We start from the raw sequence: 26770 nt of genomic DNA on the forward strand, positions 1-26770 counted from the left end.
GAGAAATAGATTGACAGGGGGAACAAAACCTAACACCAGCATAACAAAGGTGATTAATTCATATTATATTGATGAAAATTGATAAATTGTATGGACACATTTACTTCATGTACAGTACTGTATTACTCTGCATTTCTATCACAAACTGGACACCAAACACACAAAATGGAGGAGTAACAGAAAAGGAAATACAGATGAATAACAATACCAACTGAAAAATAGATGAGCACACCTGGTGTAAAGAGATCCAGACACTTTTCTGTAAGGACAGGACACACCTGCCTCACACATGCACCATATTAAAATTAATTATAAACTGGGTGGTTCGAGCATTGAATGCTGATTGGCTGACAGCCGTGGTATATCAGACCGTATTCCATGGGTATGACAAAACACTTATTTTTAATGGTAGAAAGAAGAGGAAGGGAAGCGCTACTAAGGTACACAATAGTACATTTTGGTAGACCTATTTTTACTGCTCTAATTCCGTTGGTAAACAGTTTATAATAGCAATAAGGTACCTCGGGTTTGTGATATATGGCCAATATACCACAGCTAAGGGCTGTGTCCAGGCACACCGCGTTGCGTCGTGCAGAAGAACAGCCCTTAGATGTGGTATATAGACCAAATACCACACCTCCTCGGGTGTTATTGCTTAACCATAAAATTGCAGTGCAAACAACAGAAGACAAACCAATATCATGACACACATAATACTTATAGTTTAAAGCATGTGATGAAGGAATTACAGATTTCAGGTGAGAACCAAATGATCAGATTCCAAACTACTTAGAGAAAATCCTTACTCTTGTGTACTGTTGGTATGTGTGTGTTGCACAACATGAAGGGAAATCCAGCCATGTGTACTTTCGCTTTTGCTTACGTCTCACAACTTCCCTAAAGGGAAAGTATGTGTGTGTATAAAAGGCTGATCATAAATGAGGAGTTGAAAGATAGGATAGACAGAACCTGGTAAACCTGAGCAGGATAGTTCAGACTTACAGACAAGCTGTACTTTAATATTAACCTGTCTGGGCTAGGGGGCAGTATTTTCACGGCCGGATAAAAAAAACGTACCCGATTTAAACTGGTTACTACTCTTGCCCAGAAACGAGAATATGCATATTATTAGTAGATTTGGGTAGAAAACACTCTGAAGTTTCTAAAACTGTTTGAATGGTGTCTGTGAGTATAACAGAATTCATATGGCAGGCAAAAACCTGAGAAAATTCCAAGCAGGGAGTGGCCTGTCTGAGAATTTGAAGTTCTTCTTTCTAGTCCCTTTCGAAACAACAGTATCTCTGCAGTTACGTAGCACTTTCTAAGGCTTCCATTGGCTCTCTAAAGCCTTCAGAAAGCGGATTGAGGCGTCTCCTGTCTATGGGCAGAGTATGGTAGCTCAGTTTCTCAGTGGTCTGCCTGGTGACTAAGAGATTGGATATGCGCATTCACGAGACCATGCTGTTTTTCTTTTCCTCTTTGAATGAATACACTATTGTCCGGTTGGAATATTATCGCTATTTTACGAGAAAAATACCATAAAAATTGATTTTAAACAGAGTTTGACATGCTTCTAAGTACGGTAATGGAACATTTAAAAAAATTGTCTCGAAATGCGATCGCGCGTTACCCTTTGGTAACCTTGAACACACGAACAAAACGGAGGTATTTGGACACAACTATGGATTATTTGGAACAAAAACAACATTTCTTGTGGAAGTAGCAGTCCTGTGGGTGCATTCTGACGAAGATCAGCAAAGGTAATACCATTTTTCTAATACTAATTCTGAGTTTAGTGTGCCCCGAAGTTGGCAGGTGTCAAAAATAGCTAGCCATGATGGCCGAGCTATGTACTCAGAATATTGCAAAATGTGCTTTCGCCGAAAAGCTATTTTAAAATCTGACATAGCGATTGCATAAAGGAGTTCTCTATCTATAATTCTTAAAACAATTGTTATGTATTTTGTCAACGTTTATGATGAGTAATTTAGTAAATTCACCGGAAGTTTTCGGTGGGGATACATTTTCTGAACATCACATGCCAATGTAAAAAGCTGTTTTTTGATATAAATATGAACTTGATTGAACAAATCATGCATGTATTGTATAACATAATGTCCTAAGAGTGTCATCTGATGAAGATCATCAAAGGTTAGTGCTTTATTTAGCTGTGTTTTGGGTTTCTGTGACATATATGCTTGCTTGGAAAATGGCTGTGTGATTATTTTGGGCTATGTACTCTCCTAACATAATCTAATGTTTTGCTTTTGCTGTAAAGCCTTTTTGAAATCGGACAACGTGGTTAGATTAACGAGAGTCTTATCTTTAACCTCTTAGGGCTAGGGGGCAGTATTTACACGGCCGGATAAAAAATGTACCCGATTTAATCTGGTTACTACTCCTACCCAGTAACTAGAATATGCATATACTTATTAGATATGGATAGAAAACACCCTAAAGTTTCTAAAACTGTTTGAATGGTGTCTGTGAGTATAACAGAACTCATATGGCAGGCAAAAACCTGAGAGATTCCTTTACAGGAAGTGGCCTGTCTGACCATTTATTGGCTTTCTTTGACATCTCTTTCCAAAACAAAGGATCTCTGCGGTAACGTGACACTTCCCACGGCTCCCATAGGCTCTCAGAGCCCGGGAAATGTCGTCATTCCAGCCCCAGGCTGAAACACATTATCGCCTTTGTCAAGTGGCTGATCAGGGGACAGTGGGCTTAGGCCGTGCACTGGTCGCCCCGTCTTTCTTTTTTTCCTCTATTTACCGAAACGCAGAAACGTCCGATTTCAAAAAGGCTTTACAGCGAAAGCAAAACATAAGATTATGTCAGCAGAGTACCAAGCCAGAAATAATCAGACACCCATTTTTCAAGCTAGCATATAATGTCACAAAAACCCAGAAGACAGCTAAATGCAGCACTAACCTTTGATGATCTTCATCAGATGACACACCTAGGACATTATGTTATACAATACATGCATGTTTTGTTCAATCAAGTTCATATTTATATCAAAAACCAGCTTTTACATTAGCATGTGACGTTCAGAACTAGCATACCCCCGCAAACTTCCGGGGAATTTGCTAACAATTTACTAAATTACTCACGATAAACGTTCCCAAAAAGCATAACAATTATTTTAAGAATTATAGATACAGAACTCCTCTAGGCACTTGATATGTCCGATTTTAAAATAGCTTTTGGTGAAAGCACATTTTGCAATATTCTAAGTACATAGCCCAGCCATCACGGGCTAGCTATTTAGACACCCGGCAAGTTTAGCCTTCACCAAAATCAGATTTACTATTATAAAAGTTTGATTACCTTTTGTTGTCTTCGTCAGAATGCACTCCCAGGACTGCTACTTCAATAACAAATGTTGGTTTGGTCCAAAATAATCCATCGTTATATCCGAATAGCGGCGTTTTGTTCGTGCGTCCCAGACACTATCCGAAATGGTAAATCAGGGTCGTGCGCATGGCGCAATTCGTGACAAAAAAATTCTAAATATTCCATTACCGTACTTCGAAGCATGTCAACCGCTGTTTAAAATCAATTTTTATGCAATTTATCTCGTAAAAAGCGATAATATTCCGACCGGGAATCTCCTTTTCGGCAAACAGAGGAAAAATCACAAAGACGGGGGCGGCCAGGGCACGCGCCTAAGCCCACAGTCCCTTGATCGGCCACTTGAGAAAGGCGATAATGTGTTTCAGCCTGGGGCTGCGATGACGACATTCTGTTTTTTCCCGGGCTCTGAGCGCCCATGGAAGACGTAGGAAGTGTCACGTTAGAGCAGAGATCCTTTGTAAAAGATAGAGATGGCAAAGAAGTTCAAGAAATGGTCAGACAGGCCACTTCCTGTAAAGGAATCTCTCAGGTTTTGACCTGCCATTTGAGTTCTGTTATACTCACAGACACCATTCAAACAGTTTTAGAAACTTTGGAGTGTTTTCTATCCAAAGCCAATAATTATATGCATATTCTAGTTACTGGGCAGGAGTAGTAACCAGATTAAATCGGGTACATTTTTTATCCAGCCGTGAAAATACTGCCCCCTAGCCATAACAGGTTAACGAGAGTCTTGTCTTTAAATAGCTGTAAAATAGTCATATGTTTGAGAAATTGAAGTAATAGCATTTCTAAGGTATTTGAAAATCGCGCCACAGGATTCAACTGGCTGTTACGTAGGTGGGACGATTTGGTGCCACCTAGCCCAAGAGAGGTTAAAATGGTGTAAAATAGTCGTATGTTTGAAAAATTGAAATTACTGCATTTTTGAGGTTTTTGTATTTCGCGCCACGCTGTTCCACTGGCTGTTGAATTGAGTGGGACGGTGACGTGCCACCTAGCCCATAGAGGTTAACACCATGGCAGAAATGTTAGTATTCTCTGCCCTGCAGAAGTCTTCCTACATCACAGAGCAGAGTGGAGAGAAGTTGGTGGTTTCTGAGCAGGCTAGGAGGACAACCAACGAGATACTGGAGGATGCTTTGGAGCAGCGCTTCTATGGCTTTCCAGTCAGCTTTGGCTACAGCTGGTCAGAGCCCTTGGACTCCTACCATTTCTGCTGCATCCCAACGGAGACGCTCCTCAGGGACCTTCTGCAGATGATGAAGGAGATGAGCTTCAGAGAGGACTCAGACCCTGGGGAGAGTGAGACCTTTGCCTACGTCTGTCCCGAAGACGGGTACAACTTGGTCTATTGTGCAAGGAATTCTGGTCAGCACCAGATGACCTGTGCCAGGATTCTAAACCAGGCACCCTCATCCACGCGGTGTCCCACCTGCTGGGAACAGAGGACATCACCAATGATCTCCTTGCTGTGGAAATCCTTGAGCTCTATGGAACATTGCTGGGAGGTTTCCATTGCATTATAGACGAGGACAGCAAGGGACACTTTCGAGAGGAGGTGGCCCAGGTCAATGCCAACTGTCTGGAGCATGAGTTTGAGACCATTATCAACCACGAAAAGAGTTACCAGGATGGTAGATACACATGCTGTGAGGAGACCAAGAGGAGCTCAGTCTGTAGATCCAGATCTACAGCGCATTACTATTTATATCAGCACTTTGGTTAGTATGGCACCAAGAATGTTCCTTCTTTTGCTCAGGCATGGACTGTCTATTCTAAAGAGCTAAATATCCTGTAGTTTATGTCACCAGTAAATGACAGCAAGTATGACAAATGCAAATGTTGATTAATCACAGGTAATAATCGTGCACAGAAGATAATAAAGCTTCAGCATAGTTGTCATTCTTGTTAATATTTCTTTTCTGCAGAGGATAAGAGTAAGGAAATGGAAGAGAAGCTTCTGGAGTACCAGAAACCAGTCCAACGTCCTGATTTTCACAAAGGGACAGTGAAGTATGCTAAAATAAGGAGCAGCGCTTGCAGGAAGTCTCATACACCCCATCCTTAAATTATAGAAAAAGAACACTGTTTTATTTATGATGATCGTAGCAGTATTATAGCCTACAGAAGGAGAAGATTTAAACACAGCATATCACTGTCATTCTGACTAAGAATAAAATCAAAAAGCAAACGTACTTTCATCTTTCTTTCTTGTAAGGTGAGGTTCTTCTGACAAGGTGATCTCAGGAGTTATAAAACTTTCACAGAAAATTGAGGGCTAGGCTTGTGTATGGACATCTAACATCAGGATGCAGTAGTTCCCTCTTTTATAAGAAACAATGAAACAGTTTACTGGAGCCGCACTTAAGGCATTCAACAAACCTTACAACAGGTACATACAGTAAGACATTCCATGAAGCTAGTTATAATAGGTGTCATGACATGTAATGTCAACTGTAAAGTGTTACCAAAATATACAGTAAATTCTGGACTATAAGCCGCAACTTTTTTCCCAGGCTTTGAACCTCGCTGCTTAAACAATGACGTGGCTAATATATGGATTTTTCCCGCTTTCAATTTTTTTTCTCCAAAAAACATTCTGTGACGGGCTCAGTTTTTTGGCGGCATGAAGCTTTCAATAGACCAATGAAATTGCCGAACGGGTTAAGGTCAAACAACTTTTTTGTTTACTGTTTAGATTAAATCGAGCGCTCTCAAACTTCCCATCATTCTGATTATGGTAGTCATTTTGTCACCCTCATCATGGCAAAGACACGGAAAAATGCATATGATGCAGCTTTCAAGTTGAAGGCGATTGATCTGGCTGTTGGAAAAGGAAATAGAGCTGCTGCATGGGAGCTTGGTCTTAATGAGTCGATGATAAGACGTTGGAAACAGCAGCGTGAGGAATTGACTCAGTGCAAAAAGACAACTAAAGCTTACTGCTAATTTTTGTTTTTACAAGCCGTGTTTCGTTAAAGCCTATTTATTTTTGTTACAAGCCGTGTTTCGTTAAAGCCTATTTATTTTTGTTACAAGCCGTGTTTCATTAAAGCCTGTGTAAAGTTAATTTGTTTCAATGTACCGGTAGGCACCTGCGGCTTATAGACATGTGCGGCTTATTTATGTTCAAAATAAAAAACATTTTTTAATTCAGTGGGTGCGGCTTATATTCAGGTGCGCTTAATAGTCCGGAAATTACGGTACCTACGTGCCTTCAGAAAGTATTCACACCCCTTTACTTTTTCCACAATTTGTTGTGTTGTGTTTAAAATCGATTTGTGTCGCTGATCTACACGCAATACCCAATAATGTCAAAGTGGAATTATGTTTTTAGAAATATTTACAAACAAATTCAAAATTAAAAGCTGAAATGTCTTGAGTCAATAAGTATAGATCGAACTTCATTAGATTATGCATATATACTGTAACTTTTGCTAAAAGACAAAATATTACGTCAATGTATCTTAAAACATATTTTGCTGGAGTTACTTCAAAAGTTGAGATGAGACAGATGACACTGAATCGAGCAAGACTACTGGCATCCAGGGAAACTGTTAAAACAAAAATATTGGTGACAATGTGGTTTAACCCTGGGGGACATTTCACCCCAAGCCACCCTAATGTTTGACATGCTTTTTAAATGACTACCCCATATCTGTACCCCACACATACAATTATCTGTAAGGTTCCTAAGTCGAGCAGTGTTTTTCAAGCACAGGTTCAAGTACAAAAACCAGTAAGGTTTTCCTTTGGTTCGCAAAGAAAGGCACGTATTGGTAGATGTGTAAAAAAAGCAGACATTGAATATCCCCTTCAACATGGTGCAGTTATTAATTTTACACTTTGGATGGTACAGTATATCAATACACCAAGTCATTACAAAGATACAGACACCCTTCCTAAATCATCTGCCAGAGAGGAAGGAAACCGCTCAGTGATTTCACCATGAGCTCAAAACAGTTACAGAGTTTAATGGCTGAGATAAGAATTAACTGAGGATGGATCAACAACATAAATGACAAAGTGAAAAGAAGGAAGCCTGTACAGAATACATGTTTGTAATAAGGCACTAAAGCAATACTGCAAAAAATGTGTAAAAGAAATTAACTTTTTTTCCTGAACACAAACTGTTATGTTTGGGGCAAATCCAACATGACATATCACTGAGTATCACTCTTCACATTTTCAAGAATGGTGGTGAGTGCATCCTGTTATGGGTATGCTTGTCATCGGCAAGGCCTAGGGAGTTCTTTTACAACTAAAATAAATGGAATATAGCTAAGCACAGGCAAAATCCTAGAAGAAAATCTGATTCAGTCTGCTTTTCAACAATAACCTAAAACGTGAGGGCAAATCTACCCTGTAGTTGCTTACCTAGACGACATTGAATGTTCCTGAGTGGTATAGTTACAGTTTAGATTTAAATCGGCTTGAAAATCTATGGCAGGACTTGAAAATGTCTGTCCAGCAATGATCAACAATCAATTTGATAGAGCTTGATGATTTTTTAAAAAGAATAATGGGCAAATATTTGTTCCATCCAGGCGTGTAAAGCTCTTAAAGACTTACCCCGAAAGACTCAAAGCTGTAATTGCTGCCAAAGGTGATTCTAACATGTATTGACTCAGGGGGTTGAATACATATCTAATCAACATATATTTGTGTTTTATTTTCCATTAATAGATTAAAATATAAAATGTTTCTTCCACTTTGACAAAGTATTTTGTGTAGATCTTTGACAATTCAGTCAATTTTAACCCCACATTTGTAACACAACAAAACGTGGAATAGTCAAAGGTTGTTAATCATTTCTCAAGGCACTGATACTATTTTAGAATATTAGTTGATTTAGCTGAAGTAGCTATATGAGACTGGTTTAACCTTTCAAGATGTAATCACAGACACGTACAAGAACATGGCCTTTCCAGCCTTCAAAATGGCTGTCTTTGTCTTACTGTCTCTCTGTCTTGCCTGGGTAAAAACATACTCTTGCATCATGACTGGGATACCATGGCAACCATACTTTCTCCTTCTCCCGAGCAACCCCTTTTCTCTCCATTCCCTCCCTCCCTCCTGCCCGCTGAATGAACACCACAATCAAACATTTCCTCTATACACATTTATTTCATCCATGACTACACATATTTTCTCATTAACAATGTTTAATTAATTCATCATTACACACTCCTACCCTAATACATTTTCAAATTTTCCTCAAAGTGAATCAAATGAGAGCAAGATCAGAGAGGAACAAAAACAGAGGCAAAAAGCCACACAAAAAAGCTGGGACACACATTTGTCATGCCGCTTATTCAAAAGGCATGACAAATGTACTCTCAAACTGACATGGGAGGATTCATAATATCCACAGACAATCACACATAAAAGTGATTTGCCTATGAAAGAAAGAGACAGCATAAAGATGATTACGTAATCACATGGAGGTGTGGAGCAATGGGCACATTGGGACCTGGATCAGTATGGAGACACAGAGCTCCAAGCCAGAATTAATCAACCTTCCTCTCTCTGGTGCACATAACAGGGAGAGCCACAGAAATATGATGGCCTCTGCTGCTTTGTTACAAAGGAGCCCAGAGAAGTAGAATCCAGGGTTGTGCTTGGAGTTCTACTGTTCTGCCCATTACTGTAATATCTGTGTCAAGATCATGTGTTGTTGTCAGTGTGTCCAGCCAGATCAATTATTTTGTCAGTGAGGGACACAGTCACTCCTCAGGATTGTACATTGATTTTCATGTTGGCCGTTAACAACAGTTATTAGGTTCCATCACAGTGTAATGCATTACTACACAATGCTAGGTCAATGTAAACGGCACATTTTTGTCAATATAGCATGAGGTGACTTATATGGTAAGTACATGTGATACGTGTACTCCAACATCCACATCTGACCATTGCTTCTATTCTCCGAAAGCTGTTGATATTCCATACAATCCTGTGCGCTACTCAACATGAATGTATTATTTATACAGACCATGTTAATAGACATCATAAAAAAAAGGTATTTAAAATGCACAGTCTTGAATACTATACAGGAAGTTGATTCATACAATATCTACTCTGACTATTGCAAACGTTCTATCACAATTGAAGACCATAGGTTCTGAATTTGATTAAATAATTCTGAAATATGACAGCTTTTATTTACTCATTAAAGGGCATTGCATGCCAAAAAGATGAATGACAACTGTTGCTAAGGCATTTGGAAAATACGTGTACATTATATACAGAAACAAAAATAGAAAGAAAAATCAAAACCGCATAAATTAAAATACTAGCATCTCGTTGTGTTTTCTTGTAAAAAACAAAATCCCAATCCACATGAAACAATTGAAATATACAGAAGGGTAATATTGAAAGAAAACAGGGGAATGATAAAGAGCATAGACATCAGTGGGCCACAATGTCCCACATTTAACCATCCATAATAAACAATATTAATCCCATGAACATCCAGCCAAATGACTTGACGACGTCTGTTTCGTTTTCACATTTCTGCGCGCCTGTTTTTCCAACTCAATGCCTCAAAAGCTTTAAGTGACACACTATCAACAATGTCCTTCCCCTCAACCTAAACCTCAACCTCCTACTGGTCTTGGTGGGCAAACCAAGACCCCCACCCCCCACCTTTAAAAACTCACACCCACACTGACATACGGTACATACTGTGCATACACAAACACACACACACACACCTCGCACACACACACACACACACACACACACACACACACACACACACACACACACACACACACTGAGAGACAGGCAAAGGACAGGGCCAGTTTCCGATGTTGGACCTTAGTAACAAGGTGGGACAAACCAGCCATTCTCCCCAGAATACAACACCAGAATCAATAGAGTATTAACCATCCCTTACATTTACAAATCCCCCACCCAACCCCAGCTGGCATGTTCAATGTGTCTGTCTGCTTGGTAGCAGGCCAAAGTGTCCATCTCCACCCCCAGTCAGACCTTCTCTAGTCCTGCCCCAGTATCAGCACCCTCGTAGCTACTCATCTTTATCTATTCTTCTGTAACCCTCTCTCTTCTCCTCCTTGTCCTCCTCCTCTCCTCTCCTCTCTCATGCCAGCTGTCCTTTCTCTGGGGACTCATCCAGTGTGATAACGGTGAACTCCTCTGTGTTGCAGTTTTCCTGGATCTTCTCTTTGTTCATCAGGGTCACCATCTCCTGCTCTCTCTCCTGGGCCCGGGAGCTAGCCACGGACACCGCCGCCCCATTCCCGTCACTACCATCCTTGTTGGTGATCATCAGGGTCTGCTGCTGACCGCACCAGCTAACAGACAGAGACAGAGACAGAGACAGAGACAGAGAGAGAGAGAGAGAGAGAGAGAGAGAGAGAGAGAGAGAGAGAGAGAGAGAGAGAGAGAGAAGTCAACACAATAGGATACTGACACCAGCTAACAGACAGAGAGAGGGAGCAGTGAACACATTAGGATACTGTCACCAGCTATCAGACAGAGAGAGGGAGCAGTGAACACGTTAGAATACTGTCACCAGCTAACAGACAGAGAGAGGGAGCAGTGAACACATTAGCATTAGGATACTGTCACCAGCTAACAGACAGAGAAAGGGAGCAGTGAACACATTAGGATACTGTCATCAGCTAACAGACAGAGAAAGGGAGCAGTGAACACATTAGAATACTGCCACCAGCTAACAGACAGAGAGAAGGAGTAATGTACACAGTTCATTTTCGTTCAGAATTCCAATTGGTGAAATGAGACCTACCTCTTCCGCTTGGCCACAGCAGCACACACGAGGAGAATAGCGCCCACTGCCACAACCACTCCCACAATGATCAGCCAATCTGCACAGAGGAAAGAAATGAGAAAGGTTGAATAATATTAATAATTCATGTCTATAATGTTTCTCACTTGGAGGTGTAGCATATGCCCCTTTACAATGCAAAGTGCTTTGAAAAGTGCTATATAAATTCAATTGTTTGCTCAATTATTAATACTTTATGAATCCATTAAACCAGTGGTTCTCAACTGGCTTTGCCTAGAGACCCAAATTAAACCAGGTGGTCTCAGTCATGACCCAATATTCGCATTGCTAAAAAAGAATCGGCAAAATACAATCTGGAAAAATATTTGTAATGCTATATTGATATTAAATGTACCAACTGTATGACAAGGGAACAACATTCCCACCTCTTTCATTGTCAATAACTACATTTTGGCCATATTCTTGATGTTGACTGTTAATAAACTCACTGATTTAAGACCACACATTCAACCATAACGGTGCTAATAGCGCTATACTGAAAATACTGTGATTGAAGATAAATTGTTTAAACATGTAAGTTCATTATCATTTCTACACACATTCTACCTGGTTTAAGTCATTTCAAGTTCAGACTGGGTTTTCTTTTCATAAAAAAACTCAGACACCCACGACCCACACAAAACCTCCTGCGACCCAAATTTGGTTTACGACCCACCAATTGAGAATCACCGCATTAAACCATATAATACATTGTAATTACATGGCCATTATTCAACTAATCACTCATGGCATGTACAACAATAGTATTAATACTACTGGTAGAGATATTAGGGGTAGTGGGCCACTCACCAGGTGTGCTACTATTCTCCTGCCCGGCTGGAGTAGGGGCTACTCCCTCACCTGGATTCATCCTCCCCCTGGGAATGGGCTGATCTGGGACTACATGGGGAGAACAATGAGATGCAGTGTTAAACAAACATCTCTGATGCCTCACAAATGAATTACACATAGATGTCAACTGGTGTCATCAGATGCCATACACGTCCACCCATGTAACACACACAGAGCCCCTGGAGAGAGCGCAGTAGACCCCAATAATAGTGCTTGGTTTTCACACTGAAGTGTGATGAAGACCTGTGTCCATCTTGTCAATCAGACAGACGGCCTGGGTATGAGCACTGACAGACTGTGATTTAGTGCAATATCATGTGATGATGTAGAACACTATTATGTGATGACCAGGAATCATGTGCTACAACAGGGCTGATGTTATAGCTGTGGAATGAACTGAACCTACTAAGGAATGTGGAACTGTCTCTCGTTGGGGCAGAGTTGGCACCTGAGAGCGAATGCCAACATTTCATTGCAAAGTAATTGTTGAGTTATTGTTGTTTTTAAAGTGACATTGTGCCAAGTGTTATAATGAGAACAATATGGTAAACTCCCCACAACCTTAGCACAGAACAGAACAGTTTATCTGATTATTATCTCATAGGGTAAATCAATGCCACCCTATTTCTCACACAGGGCTCTGGTGGAAAGTAGTGCACATTTTGGGGTGTCATTACCCCCATAGCAATACATCCTCTACCAGATCGATCCCTACATCCACACTTCCGACTGTGTCTCCTGTCCTATCCCTACGTCCACACTTCCTACTGTCTCCTGTCCTATCCCTACATCCACACTTCCTACTGTGTCTCCTGTCCTATCCCTACATCCACACTTCCTACTGTGTTTCCTGTCCTATCCCTACATGCCACACTTCCTACTGTGTCTCCTGTCCTATCCCTACATCCACACTTCCTACTGTGTTTCCTGTCCTATCCCTAAATGCCCACACTTCCTACTGTGTCTCCTGTCCTATCCCCACGTCCACACTTCCTACTGTGTCTCCTGTCGTATCCCTAAGTCCACACTTCCTACTGTGTCTCCTGTCCTATCCCCACGTCCACACTTCCTACTGTGTCTCCTGTCGTATCCCTACGTCCACACTTCCTACTGTGTCTCCTGTCCTATCCCCACGTCCACACTTCCTACTGTGTCTCCTGTCGTATCCCTACGTCCACACTTCCTACTGTGTCTCCTGTCGTATCCCCACGTCCACACTTCCTACTGTGTCTCCTGTCGTATCCCTACGTCCACACTTCCTACTGTGTCTCCTCTCCTATCCCTACGTCCACACTTCCTACTGTGTCTCCTGTCGTATCCCTACGTCCACACTTCCTACTGTGTCTCCTGTCGTATCCCTACGTCCACACTTCCTACTGTGTCTCCTGTCCTATCCCTACGTCCACACTTCCTACTGTGTCTCCTGTCATATCTCTCCTTGTCTCCCCCTCTACTTCTAAACTGTCTCATTGGATCACAGGTGTCAAACTCATTCCAAGGAGGGCCGAGCGTCTGCAGGTTTTCGCTCACCCCTGTACTTAATTTATGAATTATGGTCGCTAATTAGTAAGGAACTCCCCTCACCTGGTTGTTTACAGTAGGTCTTAACTGAAAGAAAAAAAAAAAACCCGCAGACACTCTGCCCTCCGTCGAATGAGTTTGACACCCCTGCATTAAATGATCAAAATACAGAAATACATCTAATGAATAAGAATCCAATTATAATGTAATGAATAATAAAAGACTGTGGGCCAGCAGTTGTTATATTATAACACAACTTGGGGGTCCTCTTGATTACACTATTCACTATTCAAGACTAATGTGAATCTCAGTGGTGCAAAGTAGTGCACAAACACACCAGTATTAAGATAGATTTGACTGAATGATTCAGTGCTTCAAAATACAAGTTGATGGCCCATAGGAATACGCTATAGGAGCATTCAACCCAAATATTAGCTACTGTATTAAAAGGGTCTGTGTATTACATTAAATCACTGGATGCAGAGATTGTTTATATAGAGTTATTGTATTGAGAATTTGAGCCAGTACAGATGGGGAGTTGAGAGGAAGAGTCATGCTGAGGCACAGCCAGTGGTGTACTAGTGCTCCTCTCTTTCTCTCCTCTCTTTCACACTCTCCCTCATCCGGTCACAAGAGGGGGAGCCTTCTTCAAACAAACTCCACAGAGGAGAGGACACACAGAGAAAGACAAACTTTCAAGCCTCCATGGAATATTTCTTCATGAATGGTGGTCAATCTGAGTGCTTATTTTATTTGAAAGTGTCATCAAACTACAACTTTACCATTTGTTTTTTAGATTTACATTTACAGATTCTTCTTTCAGCAACCAGAGCTGACTATGCAAATGATTCCTTGCGCTTGAATATTTGTATATAAAGTTTTTATAACTAGTGCCAGATGTCTTCTTATATAACTCTAAATGCACACGGATATTACATTACAAACAAGAGTGGAAATGGGAGTTTTAATCCACAATCTATTTCACACGCCAACACCAGGGGGCGAGGTTAGTTCTTTAACTTCCCAGAGTCGGACCAAACTTTGCTGTGTGTGGATGGTAGGCTATCTGTTCCAAGAATCCTTCTCTGAGTTCTCAGACTTAGCACTTTCAAGATAATGTAAAGGATACTCACTTTTTATGTAAAGATAAAAACAGGTAAAGATGGTGCTAGTTATTACAGTCAGAGAAGGCTGTATTAGAGATTGCATGATAATGTGGAGAATGATGAACACTGAGATGTATATTTAGAGATTGATATGATTAAATGAATCACCTTGAAAGCACAGATTTTTGAGTCGCCTTGGTAACAGTAGTACAGTATAGCCAGAGGGCAGTGATGTTATATAGATATGTGTTGTCGTGATTCTGGCTAGACTCTGCCAGTTATTAAATGGCTTTGATTAATGATACGACTGAAGATGAACACATCAGTTGATACATCTTTAAACATTTTGTAAAACTTTTAAAACTATTTCTGTCATTATAGATGAATGTCATAGTATTAAACGTTTCATCATGGAGATGTCCATTTTTTTGGTGGTGATTATATTTTTGTTTACAAAAACATAGCTAAATACATCTTTGTGTGGAAGCAAAAAAGGCTATTTGAGATAAACACAGAATGTATCTTCAGGTTAGGCTTCCTAACCATATTCCACCAATTTCCTCTCTCTGGGGTGTAACCAGGGGTGTAAAGAGGAACACCTCATGTAAACATTTATATATACCACACTGACTGGACAATGGTTGCTGGTTCAACATTTTGCAGCAGCAGCAGAATGATTGGCATCTGCATTAGGACCACAATGTACTGGGGGACTTCCTGCCCTTGAGTATCACAACTGCTATTTTTAGGCTCAGGGAAAGCTTTTGATTCATCCTGTCACATAAATCCTATATGAAAAGTATGATTGTTGCAGGGTAATGCCAGGCACTTGTTTTGTACCTCTTCTGTTTCTCTGTTCTGACATGATATATGATTTACTTGAGATGTATTTGTATTTTAAAGTGTGCTATTTAAATTAAATACATTGTCATTATAATTGTTCATGATAACAAACTGAATGACAAAGCAAAGCAAAAAACAGTATTCTGTATGTGATATTATGAATGTAACAAACAGAGTAATTCCTTACCCCCTCCTCCCTCCTCCTCCTCCTGCACATTCTCCTCGCTGGCTGAGCCCTGTGGTTCTCCTGGCTGTCCAACAGGTGGTGCAATAGAAGAGGCCCCCTCCTCAGTGACAGTCGGTAGCATCCCAGACCCGGTGGTGTCCTCCATCTCAGTGGCCAGCACCCCAGTGTGGCCGGCTGACTGGGTCTCATCCTCCTCAGTCTGCTCTTCCTCCCTGTCAGGGATCTCTGTGGCTGCCCCCTCTGAGGCCTCACCCTCAGCCCCTGATGTTGGTTCCTCTGGGCTAGCCTCAGTGGATGCAGGTTGGGTCGGGTCCACTTTCTCAACTACCTCAGTGGGGCTCTCGGCTCCCTGTTTCTCAGGTGCGGAGGTGGTGTCCACTGTGTCAGGCTCTGTGTTGGTTCTGTCCTCAGGCTTGGCTCTGTCCTCTGGGGTTGCCTCTGTGGCCTCTGGCTGTACCTGGTCCTGGTCCTCCACCACTGCTGGGGAATATGTCTGGATGTCTGTCTTCTCCTCTGGGACCTCCACTGTCTTAGACTGCTCTGTGGCTTCACCTGTGGGAAAACAGACCAGAAAGATGCATGAGCCCAGTTCTGATATTAAAACTATTATAAAACTATAACTATATAAAATTATAACTATATAAAACTATTATTCACAAAACACATCCTCTCATTCCAAGAGGTTATCCAAAATCTGTCAAGGTTGGATTGGTGAAAGCAATGGGGGTAGACATGCTTTCATCTGTCCAATCACCTACTGTATAGATCAGTGATTACCATAAAGGGATGGAGAAGTGAAGGAAGCTTGTGGAGACTAGAGAGACAGCCCTGTAATTGACCTGGAGATGAATGGCCTGTCAGGTAGGTGATTGATAGCTTTTGTTTGTGTCTGCCAAGACTGCCTGGCCAGAAAGTTTCCAAGTGGATATCATCACGGTGATAAGCGATCTCACGCCTATCTTTTGACATCCATTATGTAACCTATGACATCATCTGTTGTGTACCAGAGTGTAATGATCTGTTTACCGGTCATTACAACGAGTTACACAGTCATTTCCACATGCATTTACTGTACTGTTTCTGTAGGAAATGAGAACATGGAAGATCGAATTACCAATAAATCATATCATATAAAAGATGTCTGTTGAGATAGCAATACATATCTATCTCCTTATTATTAAGACTGTGGTTTTCAGTACCGTAAATTCCGGACTATAAGCCGCAACATTTTTCCCAGGCTTTGAACCTCACGGCTTAAACAATGACGTGGCTAATATATGGATTTTTCCCGCTTTCAATTTTCTTTTCTCCAAAAAACACATTCTGTGACGGGCTCAGTTTTTTGGCGGCATGAAGCTTTCATTAGACCAATGAAATTGCCGAATGGGTTAAGGTCAAACAACTTTTTTGTTTACTGTTTAGATTAAATCGAGCGCTCTCAAACTTCCCATCATTCTGATTACGGTAGTCATTTTGTCACCCTCATCATGGCAAAGACACGGAGAAATGCATATGATGCAGCTTTCGAGTTGAAGGCGATTGATCTGGCTGTTGGAAAAGGAAATAGAGCTGCTGCATGGGAGCTTGGTCTTAATGAGTCGATGATAAGACGTTGGAAACAGCAGCGTGAGGAATTGACTCAGTGCAAAAAGACAACTAAAGCTTACTGCAATTTTTTATTTTTTTTTACAAGCCGTGTTTCATTAAAGCCTATTTATTTTTGTTACAAGCCGTGTTTCGTTAAAGACTATTTATTTTTGTTACAAGCCGTGTTTCGTTAAAGCCTGTGTAAAGTTCATTTGTTTCAATGTACCGGTAGGCACCTGCGGCTTATAGACATGTGTGGCTTATTTATGTTCAAAATAAAAAAAATGTTTTAATTCAGTGGGTACGGCTTAAATTCAGGTGCGCTTAATAGTCCGGAAATTACAGTATATTTGTCCTATTTCACATATGTGCACGTGTATATTAATACGCATATGCGAATTGTAAATTTGCTTTTTGCATATCCCACTCCCCCTGAGACACCCTCGGCGATCACAGCAAGGCTCTGCCATTATCAACAGCGACCCTGGAGGAAGTTGGGTTAACTAAAACAATTTAACTGCAAAAGTGGTTAAATTGATAGATATTTTGACACACCCCTTGAACTCAAACAGTGTAGAATAATGCATGGGTGGAGGGGGTGGGCCACATAAGCAAGGTTGAGTGTGTCCTTCAATGGGTAAGGAGACAAAGTAGCCAGTGGTGGTTGTAGTTCTCAGGCCTGACCAGCTTGCACAGCTAACTGGTCAATCTGAGCAAGCTACAGCGACGAGTGTAGTATCCTTCCTGTGTGACTGGAAGGGGTATTGGGGTTGTGGAGTGATCAGTTTCCATTTCTACAGTTTGCTTGCATACCAAAGAGACCCTTTGACTAACTGGAATATTATCTCAGCCTGAATGATGCTGGGGATACTCCAGTAGTGGAATGGTTGGTTGTCTGGTTGTGAAGGACAGTCTGTGAAAGGGCTGTCACGAACAGACTTGCCTTTAGATCTTTCCAATGCATAGTTGGCCTCTGGAAGGAGTTTTTTTTAAATTTCGGTCCTACAGGTCACGAAGGTCCTACAGGTCACGTTCCACATATTTCTTTTATATTCCTTTGGAAGTCAGGTATGATTATAATTTGGCCGATATTAACTGTGGGTGGTTGGCATTGATTACAGACTGGGGCAAGCCCAGCAGGAGTTGTGGAGAGTGACATGAGGGTGACCTCAGGTTACTTAGAGGTTAGTCAAAGTGTAGCTAGGTCATAGACTATGACAAAGAAGTGTTGGTTGTAAGGGACATAGCACAGCTCCACACACTACCATTCAAAAGTTTGGGGTCAGTAAAAAATGTCCTTGTTTTTTAAAGAAAAGCACATTTTTCTGTATATTAAAATAACATCAAATCGATCAGAAATACAGTCTAGACATTGTTAATGTTGTAAATGACTATTGTAGCTGGAAACGGCAGATGGAATATCTACATAGGCGTACATTATCAGCAATAATCACTCCTGTGTTCCAATGGCACGTTGTGTTAGCTAATCCAAGTTTATCATTTTAAAAGGCTAACTGATCATTAGAAAACCCTTTTGCAATTATGTTAGCACAGTTGCAAACTGTTGTTCTGATTAAAGAAGCAATACAACTCTCCTTCTTTACACTAGTTGAGTATCTGGAGCATCAGCATTTGTGGGTTCGATTACAGGCTCAAAATGGCCAGACACAAAGACGTTTCTTCTGAAACTCGTCAGTCTATTCTTGTTCTGAGAAATTAAGGCTATTCCATGTGAGAAATTGCCAAGAAACTGAAGATCTGGTACAACACTGTGCACTACTCCCTTCACAGAACAGAGCAAACTGGCTCTAACCAGAATAGAAAGAGGAGTGGGAGTCCCCGGTGCAAAACTGAGCAAGAGGACAAGTACATTAGAGTGTCTAGTTTGAGAAACAGACACCTCACAAGTCCTCAACTGGCAGCTTCATTAAATAGTACCCGCAAAACACCAGTCTCGACGTCAACAGTAAAGAAGCGACTCCAGGATGCTGACTTACTAGGCAGAGTTGCAAAGAAAAAGCCATATTTCAGACTGGCCAATAAAAAGAAAAGATTAAGATGGGCAAAAGAACACAGACACTGGACAGAGGAACTCTGCCTAAAAGGCCAGCATCCCAAACTTTTGAATGGTAGTGTACATTTGAAGGTGATCCCTCGGCTTTGATGGACAGTAAAAGGTTTGCAGAGGAGGTGGAGCTTGTCAAACATGGTGCTCAAAGACCACTATCTCACAGTCAATCCCCAGCCACAGTCAATTCTAATATGGATGTTGGGATTACTGCAGTTTCCCCAGACCAATGCATGATTCACGTGAGTCCAGTTCAGGTGCCACATGGGCTGGCCAGCCATTGTTGTTAGCAAAATAGGTACATATGAGGACAATGCACGGCAGCAATTTCCAGATGGCATTTTGGCTGTTGAATGGCCTCCTGACATGTGGAAGTCCAGTTCCATGGTCTCTAGTAACTGCCTAAGGGAAGGACTGACGGTGAAGTGGGCCTATCAAGGAAAGTTAATGTTTAGCCCCAATAAGTTTATGGCATTTCTTGTCAATGATTGTCAGGCTATGTTGGTTCATTGTAGTGAACACCTACCTTGTGGGCTTGTCATGTGTGGTAGCATCCTCCCCATACAACATACAGTGAGAGAAAAAGTATTTGATCCCCTGCTGATTTTGTACGTTTGCCCACTAACAAAGAAATGATCAGTCTATAATTTTAATGGTAGGTTTATTTGAACAGTGAGAGACAGAATAACAACAAAAAATCCAGGAAAACGCATGTCAGAAATGATAGAAATTGATTTGCATTTTAATGAGGGAAATAAGTATTTGACCCCCTCTCAATCAGAAAGATTTCTGGCTCCCAGGTGTCTTTTATAGAGGTAACGAGCTGAGATTAGGAGCACACTCTTAAAGGGAGTGCTCCTAATCTCAGTTTGTTACCTGTATAAAAGACACCTGTCCACAGAATCAATCAATCAATCAGATTCCAAACTCTCCACCATGGCCAAGACCAAAGAGCTCTCCAAGGATGTCAGGGACAAGACTGGAGACCTACACAAGGCTGGAATGGGCTACAAGACCATCGCCAAGCAGCTTGGTGAGAAGGTGACAACAGTTGGTGCGATTATTCGCAAATGGAAGAAACACAAAAGAACTGTCAATCTCCCTCGGCCTGGGGCTCCATGCAAGATCTCACCTCGTGGAGTTGCAATGATCATGAGAATGGTGAGGAATCAGCCCAGAACTACACGGGAGGATCTTGTCAATGATCTCAAGGCAGCTGGGACCATAGTCACCAAGAAAACAATTGGTAACACACTACGCCGTGAAGGACTGAAAACCTGCAGCGCCCGCAAGGTCCCCCTGCTCAAGAAAGCACATATACATGCCCGTCTGAAGTTTGCCAATGAACATCTGAATGATTCAGAGGACAACTGGGTGAATGTGTTGTGGTCAGATGAGACCAAAATGGAGCTCTTTGGCATCAACTCAACTCGCCGTGTTTGGAGGAGGAGGAATGCTGCCTATGACACCAAGAACACCATCCCCACCGTCAAACATGGAGTTGGAAACATTATGCTTTGGGGGGGTTTTTCTGCTAAGGGGACACGACAACTTCACCACATCAAAGAGACGATGGACAGGGCCATGTACCGTCAAATCTTGGTAGAGAACCTCCTTCCCTCAGCCAGGGCATTGAAAATGGGTCGTGGATGGGTATTCCAGCATGACAATGACCAAAAACACACTGCCAAGGCAACAAAGGAGTGGCTCAAAAAGAAGCACATTAAGGTCCTGGAGTGGCCTAGCCAGTCTCCAGACCTTAATCCCATAGAAAATCTGTGGAAGGGAGCTGAAGGTTCGAGTTGCCAAACGTCAGCCTCGAAACCTTAATGACTTGGAGAAGATCTGTAAAGAGGAGTGGGACAAAATCCCTCCTGAGATGTGTGCAAACCTGGAGGCCAACTACAAGAAACGTCTGACCTCTGTGATTGCCAACAAGGCTTTTGCCACCAAGTACTAAGTCATGTTTTGCAGAGGGGTCAAATACTTATTTCCCTCATTAAAATGCAAACAATTTATACAATTTTTGACATGTGTTTTTCTGGATTGTTTTGTTGTTATTCTGTCTCTCACTGTTTAAATAAACCTACCATTAAAATCATAGACTGATCATTTCTTTGTCAGTGGGCAAACGTTCAAAATCAGCAGGGGATCAAATACCTTTTTCCCTCACTATAACTGTCACCAAGTCAACATACAGTTGAAGACAGAAGTTTACATACACTTTAGCCAAATACAATTAAACTCAGTTTTTCACAATTCTTGACATTTAATCCTAGTAAAAATTCCCTTTCTTTCAGCTTTCATTTCTTTCATCACATTCCCAGTGGGTCAGAAGTTTACATACATTAGGATTTGGTAGCATTTTCTTTAAATTGTTTAACTTGGGTCAAACATTTTGGGTAGCCTTCCACAAGCTTCCCACAATAAGTGGGGTGAATTTTGGCCCATTCCTCCTGACAGAGCTGGAGTAACAGAGTCAGGAAGACCCTTTTGCAACCAAGTTTTAACTTCCTGACTGATGTCTTGAGATGTTGCTTCAATATATCCACATCATTTTCCCTCCTCATGAAGCCATCTATTTTGTGAAGTGCACCAGTAATTCATGCAGCAAAACTCCCCACAACATGACGCTGCCACCCCGTGCTTCACGGTTGGGATGGTGTTCTTCAGCTTGCAAGCCTCCCCCTTTTTCCGCAAACATAACGATGGTCATTATGACCAAACAGTTCTATTTTTGTTTCATCAGAGCAGAAGACATTTCTCCAGAAAGAACGATCTTTGTCCCCATGTGCAGTTGGAAACCGTAGTCTGGCTTATTTATGGTGGTTTTGGAGCAGTGGTTTCTTCCTTGCTGAGCGGCCTTTCAGGTTATGTCGATATAGGAATCGTTTTACTGTGGATAAAGATACTTTTGATCCTGTTTCCTCCAGCATCTTCACAAGGTCCTTTGCTGTTGTTCTGGGATTGATTTGCACTTTTCGCACAAAAGTACGTTCATCTCTAGGAGACAGAATGCGTCTCTTTCCTGAGCAGTATGACGGCTGCGTAGTCCCATGGTGTTTATACTTGCATACTATTGTTTGTACAGATGAACGTGGTACCCTCATGTGTTTGGAAATTGCTCCAAAGGATGAACGAGACTTGTGGAGGTCTATAATTGTTTTTCTGAGGTCTTGGCTGATTTCTTTTGATTTTCCCATGATGTCAAGCACTGAGTTTAAAGGTAGGCCTTGAAATACATCCACAGGTACACCTCCAATTGACTCAAATGATGTCAATTAGCCTATCAGAAGCTTCTAAAGCCATGACATAATTTTCTGGAATTTTCCAAGCTGTTTAAAGGCACAGTCAACTTAGTGTATGTAAACTTCTGACCCACTGGAATTGTGATACAGTGAATTATAAGTGAAATAATCTGTCTGTAAACAATTGCTGGAAATATTACTTGTGTCATGCACAAGGTAGATGTCCTAACCGACTTGCCAAAACTATAGTTTGTTAACAAGAAATTTGTGAAGTGGTTGAAAAAAAGAGTTTTAATGACTCCAACCTAAGTGTATGTAAACTTCTGACTTCAACTGTATATTTTAATAGCAATATAATAGCTTTTGGTTTCTAATACTATCAGATTACAACATGGTTTACAAGACTCTAGGAGACAGAACACACCTCCTTCCTGAGCAAAAGGAGATATCACATTTACATACAGTAATTATTCAGACCCTTTACTCAGTACTTTGTTGAAGCACCTTTGGCAGTGATTACAGCCTCGACTTTTCTTGGGTATGACGGTACAAGCTTGGCACATCTGTATTTGGGGAGTTTCTCACATTCATCTCTGCAGATCCTCTCAAGCTCTGTCAGGTTGGATGGAGAGTGTAGCTGCACAGTTATTTTCAGGTCTCTCCAGAGATTTTTGATCGGGTTCGAGTCCGGGCTCTGGCTGGGCCACTCAAGGACATTCAGAGACTTGTCCCAAAGCCACTCCTGCATTGTCTTGGTTGTGTGCTTAGGGTAGTTGTCCTGTTGAAAGGTGATCCTTCACCCCAGTCTGAGGTCCTGAGTGCTTTGGAGCAGGTTTTCATCAAGGATCTCTCTGTACTTTACTCTGTTCATCATTCCCTTGAATGATTCCCTCAATTAACTTGACTAACCTGTTCCCCCTCAAATTGACTCGGTACCGGTACCCCCTGTATATAGTATCGTTATTGTTATTTTATTGTTGCTCTTTTATTTTTTGTTTATTTAGTTAATATTTTTCTTAACTCTTATTATTCTTAAAACTGCATTGTTAGTTAAGGGTTTAAGGGCTTGTAAGTAAGCATTTCATGTTAAGGTCTACACCTGTAGTATTCGGCACATGTGACAATACAATTTGTTTTTGATTTGATATATATACAGCACCAGTCAAAACTTTGGACACAACTACTCATTCAAGGGTTTTTCTTTATCTGTCCTATTTTCTACATTGTAGAATAACAGTAAAGACATCACAACTATGAGATAACACATATGGAATCATGTTGTAACCAAAAAAGTGTTAAACAAATCAAAATATATTTTAGATTCTTAAAAGTAAGTGATTTGAGTGCTTTGATGACAGCTTTGCACACTCTTGGCATTCTCTCAATCAACGTCACCTGGAAATAGCCCTTACACTGCCTGGAGGTGTTGGGTCATTGTCGCGTTGAAAAACGAATTACAGTCCCACTAAGCCCAAACCAGATGGGATGGAGTATTGCCTGAATGCTGTGGTAGCCATACTGGTTAAGTGTGCCTTGAATTCTAAATAAATCACTCACACTGTCACAAGCAAAGCATCCCCACACCATCACACCCCCTCCTCCATGCTTCACGGTGGGAACGACACATGCGGAGATTATCTGTTCACCTACACTGCGTCTCACAAAGAAACAAAAATATCTAGTTTGGACTCCAGACCAATGGACAGATTTCCACCGGTCCAATGTCCATGGCTTGTGTTTCTTGGCCGAAGCAAGTCTCTTCTTCTTATATGCGTCCTTTAGTAGGTGCCCATTGGGCGGCACAGAATTGACCCAGAGTCGTCTGTGTTTGGCCAGTGTAGGCCGTCATTGTAAATAAGAATTTGTTCTTAGCTGATTTGCCTAGTTAAATAAAGGTTAAATAAAGGTTAAATATATCTTTTTAAAGTAGTGGTTTCTTTGCAGCAATTTGACCATGGAGGCCTGATTCACACATTCTCTTCTGAACAATTAATGTTGAGTTGTGTCTGTTACATGAACTCTGTGAAGCATTTATTTGGGCTGCAATCTCAGGTGCAGTTAACTCTAATGAACTTATCCTCTGCAGCAGAGATAACTCTGGGTCTTGTGGCGGTCTTCGTGGGAGCCAGTTTTATCATAGCGCTTGATAGTTTTTTCGGCAGCACTTGAAACTTTCAAAGTTCTTGAAATGTCCGCATTGACTGACCTCAATGTCTTAAAACTTCTTAAGGATAGTCCCCTTTTTTTCAATTTTCGCCTAAATTACATACCCAAATCTAACTGCCTGTAGCTCAGGCCCTGAAGCAAGGATATGCATATTCTTGGTACCATTTGAAAGGAAACACTGTAAAGTGTGTGGAAATGTGAAATTGAATGTAGGAGAATATAACACAGTAGATATGGTAGAAGAAAATACAAAAAAAAAACAACCAGTGTTTTTTACCACCATCTTTGAAATGCAAGAGAAGGTCACTGTTATAGCCATCACTCTGGTAATTTCGATAGTGTCCACAAGATGGAAGCAGTGTATGTGCAAAGTTTCAGATGGATAACTTGAAGTATGAGCGAACAACATGACATTTAGTGTGAAGTCACCCAGGTACATTTGGGCAAATCGTTGAGAAGATATTTGCATTCATATTACATATTTCTGCAAGAATATCATAAAATCTGTATACTTGGACTTTGATTTAGCTTTTCCAGTATTAGTAGCCATATTATAAGTTCAACATTTGCAAAACAACCAGATTTCATAACTCTGAATACATTTTGTGACAGATACAGGGTTTACTCCCCGTAAAGCCCAGCTCATTGCCTATCTAGCTAGCTTTGTTTGACCCCGATTGGTGCTTATTTGACAATGTTAGAGTTGATCAAGTGAAATGATTTTCGCAGTAATAGCTACTGTAAATTGGACAGTGCAGTTATATTAACAAGTTATAAGACACTTATATGTACCGGCATTTGTTGTTTTTCTAAAATCTGCGATCGTGACACAAGACGCTGCATGATTGTCACAGGTTATGTCGTGGTGTTGGAGAGAGGACCAAAATGCAGCAGAGTGGTGGATAATAATTTTCTTTTAACCTGTTGGGGCTAGGGGGCAGGATTTTCACGGCTGGATAAAAAAACGTACCCGATTTAATCTGGTTACTAATCCTACCCAGTAACTAGAATATGCATATACTTATTATATATGGATAGAAAACACCCTAAAGTTTCTAAAACTGTTTGAATGGTGTCTGTGAGTATAACAGAACTCATTTGGCAGGCAAAACCCTGAGACATTTTCTGACAGGAAGTGGATACCTGATGTGTTGAATTACCTTTAAGCCTATGCCATTGAAACACACAGGGGTTGATTAATGTTTTGGCACTTCCTATTGCTTCCACTAGATGTCACCAGCCTTTACAAAGTGTTTTGAGTCTTTTACTGTGAGATCTGACCGAACAAGAGCCATGGAACGGTGATGGCCGATTAGACTCTGGCGCGCGAGTTCATGTTGGGTACCCTCGTTCCAATACGTTCTAAAAGAGAATGCATTCGTCCACCTTGAATACTATTCATGTTCTGGTTAAAAAAGGCACTAATGATTTATGCTATACAACGTTTGACATGTTTGAACGAACGTAAATATATTTTTTCCCCTCGTTCATGACGAGAAGTCCGGCTGGCTTAGATCATGTGCTAACAACACGGAGCTTTTTGGATATAAATGATGAGCTTTTTTGAACAAAACTACATTCGTTATGGACCTGGGATTCCTGGAAGTGACATCGGATGAAGAGAATCAAAGGTAATGGATTATTTACATAGTATTTTCGATTTTAGATCTCTCCAACATGGCCGTTTGTCTGTATAGCAAAGCATATTTTTCTGGGCGCAGTGCTCAGATTATTGCAAAGTGTGATTTCCCAGTAAGGTTATTTTTAAATCTGGCAAGTTGATTGCGTTCAAGAGATGTAAATCTATAATTCTTTAACCTGTTAGGGCTAGGGGGCAGTATTGACACGGCTGGATAAAAAAACATACCCGATTTAATCTGGTTACCACTCCTACCCAGTAACTAGAATATGCATATACTTATTACATATGGATAGAAAACACCCTACATTTTCTAAAACTGTTTGAATGGTGTCTGTGAGTATAACAGAACTCATTTGGCAGGCAAAACCCTGAGA

General features: G+C 41.0%; 1 protein-coding gene across 1 annotated transcript in view; it reads right to left on the minus strand.

The window, feature by feature from the left end:
- Window positions 1-8470: 8470 nt before the first annotated feature.
- Window positions 8471-26770, minus strand: part of LOC106561308 (CD44 antigen) — a 39952-nt gene continuing 21652 nt past the window's right edge. The window contains exons 5-8 of the mRNA XM_014125121.2: window positions 15686-16237; window positions 11987-12076; window positions 11138-11216; window positions 8471-10682 (exon numbers count right to left, since the gene is read on the minus strand). Of these exons, the coding sequence (XP_013980596.1) occupies window positions 10469-10682; window positions 11138-11216; window positions 11987-12076; window positions 15686-16237 (935 nt within the window). The 3' untranslated portion in view covers window positions 8471-10468. The remainder of the gene's footprint in view (window positions 10683-11137; window positions 11217-11986; window positions 12077-15685; window positions 16238-26770) is intronic.

The sequence above is a fragment of the Salmo salar genome, chromosome ssa10, assembly GCF_905237065.1.
Source record: "Salmo salar chromosome ssa10, Ssal_v3.1, whole genome shotgun sequence".
Lineage (NCBI taxonomy): Eukaryota > Metazoa > Chordata > Actinopteri > Salmoniformes > Salmonidae > Salmo > Salmo salar.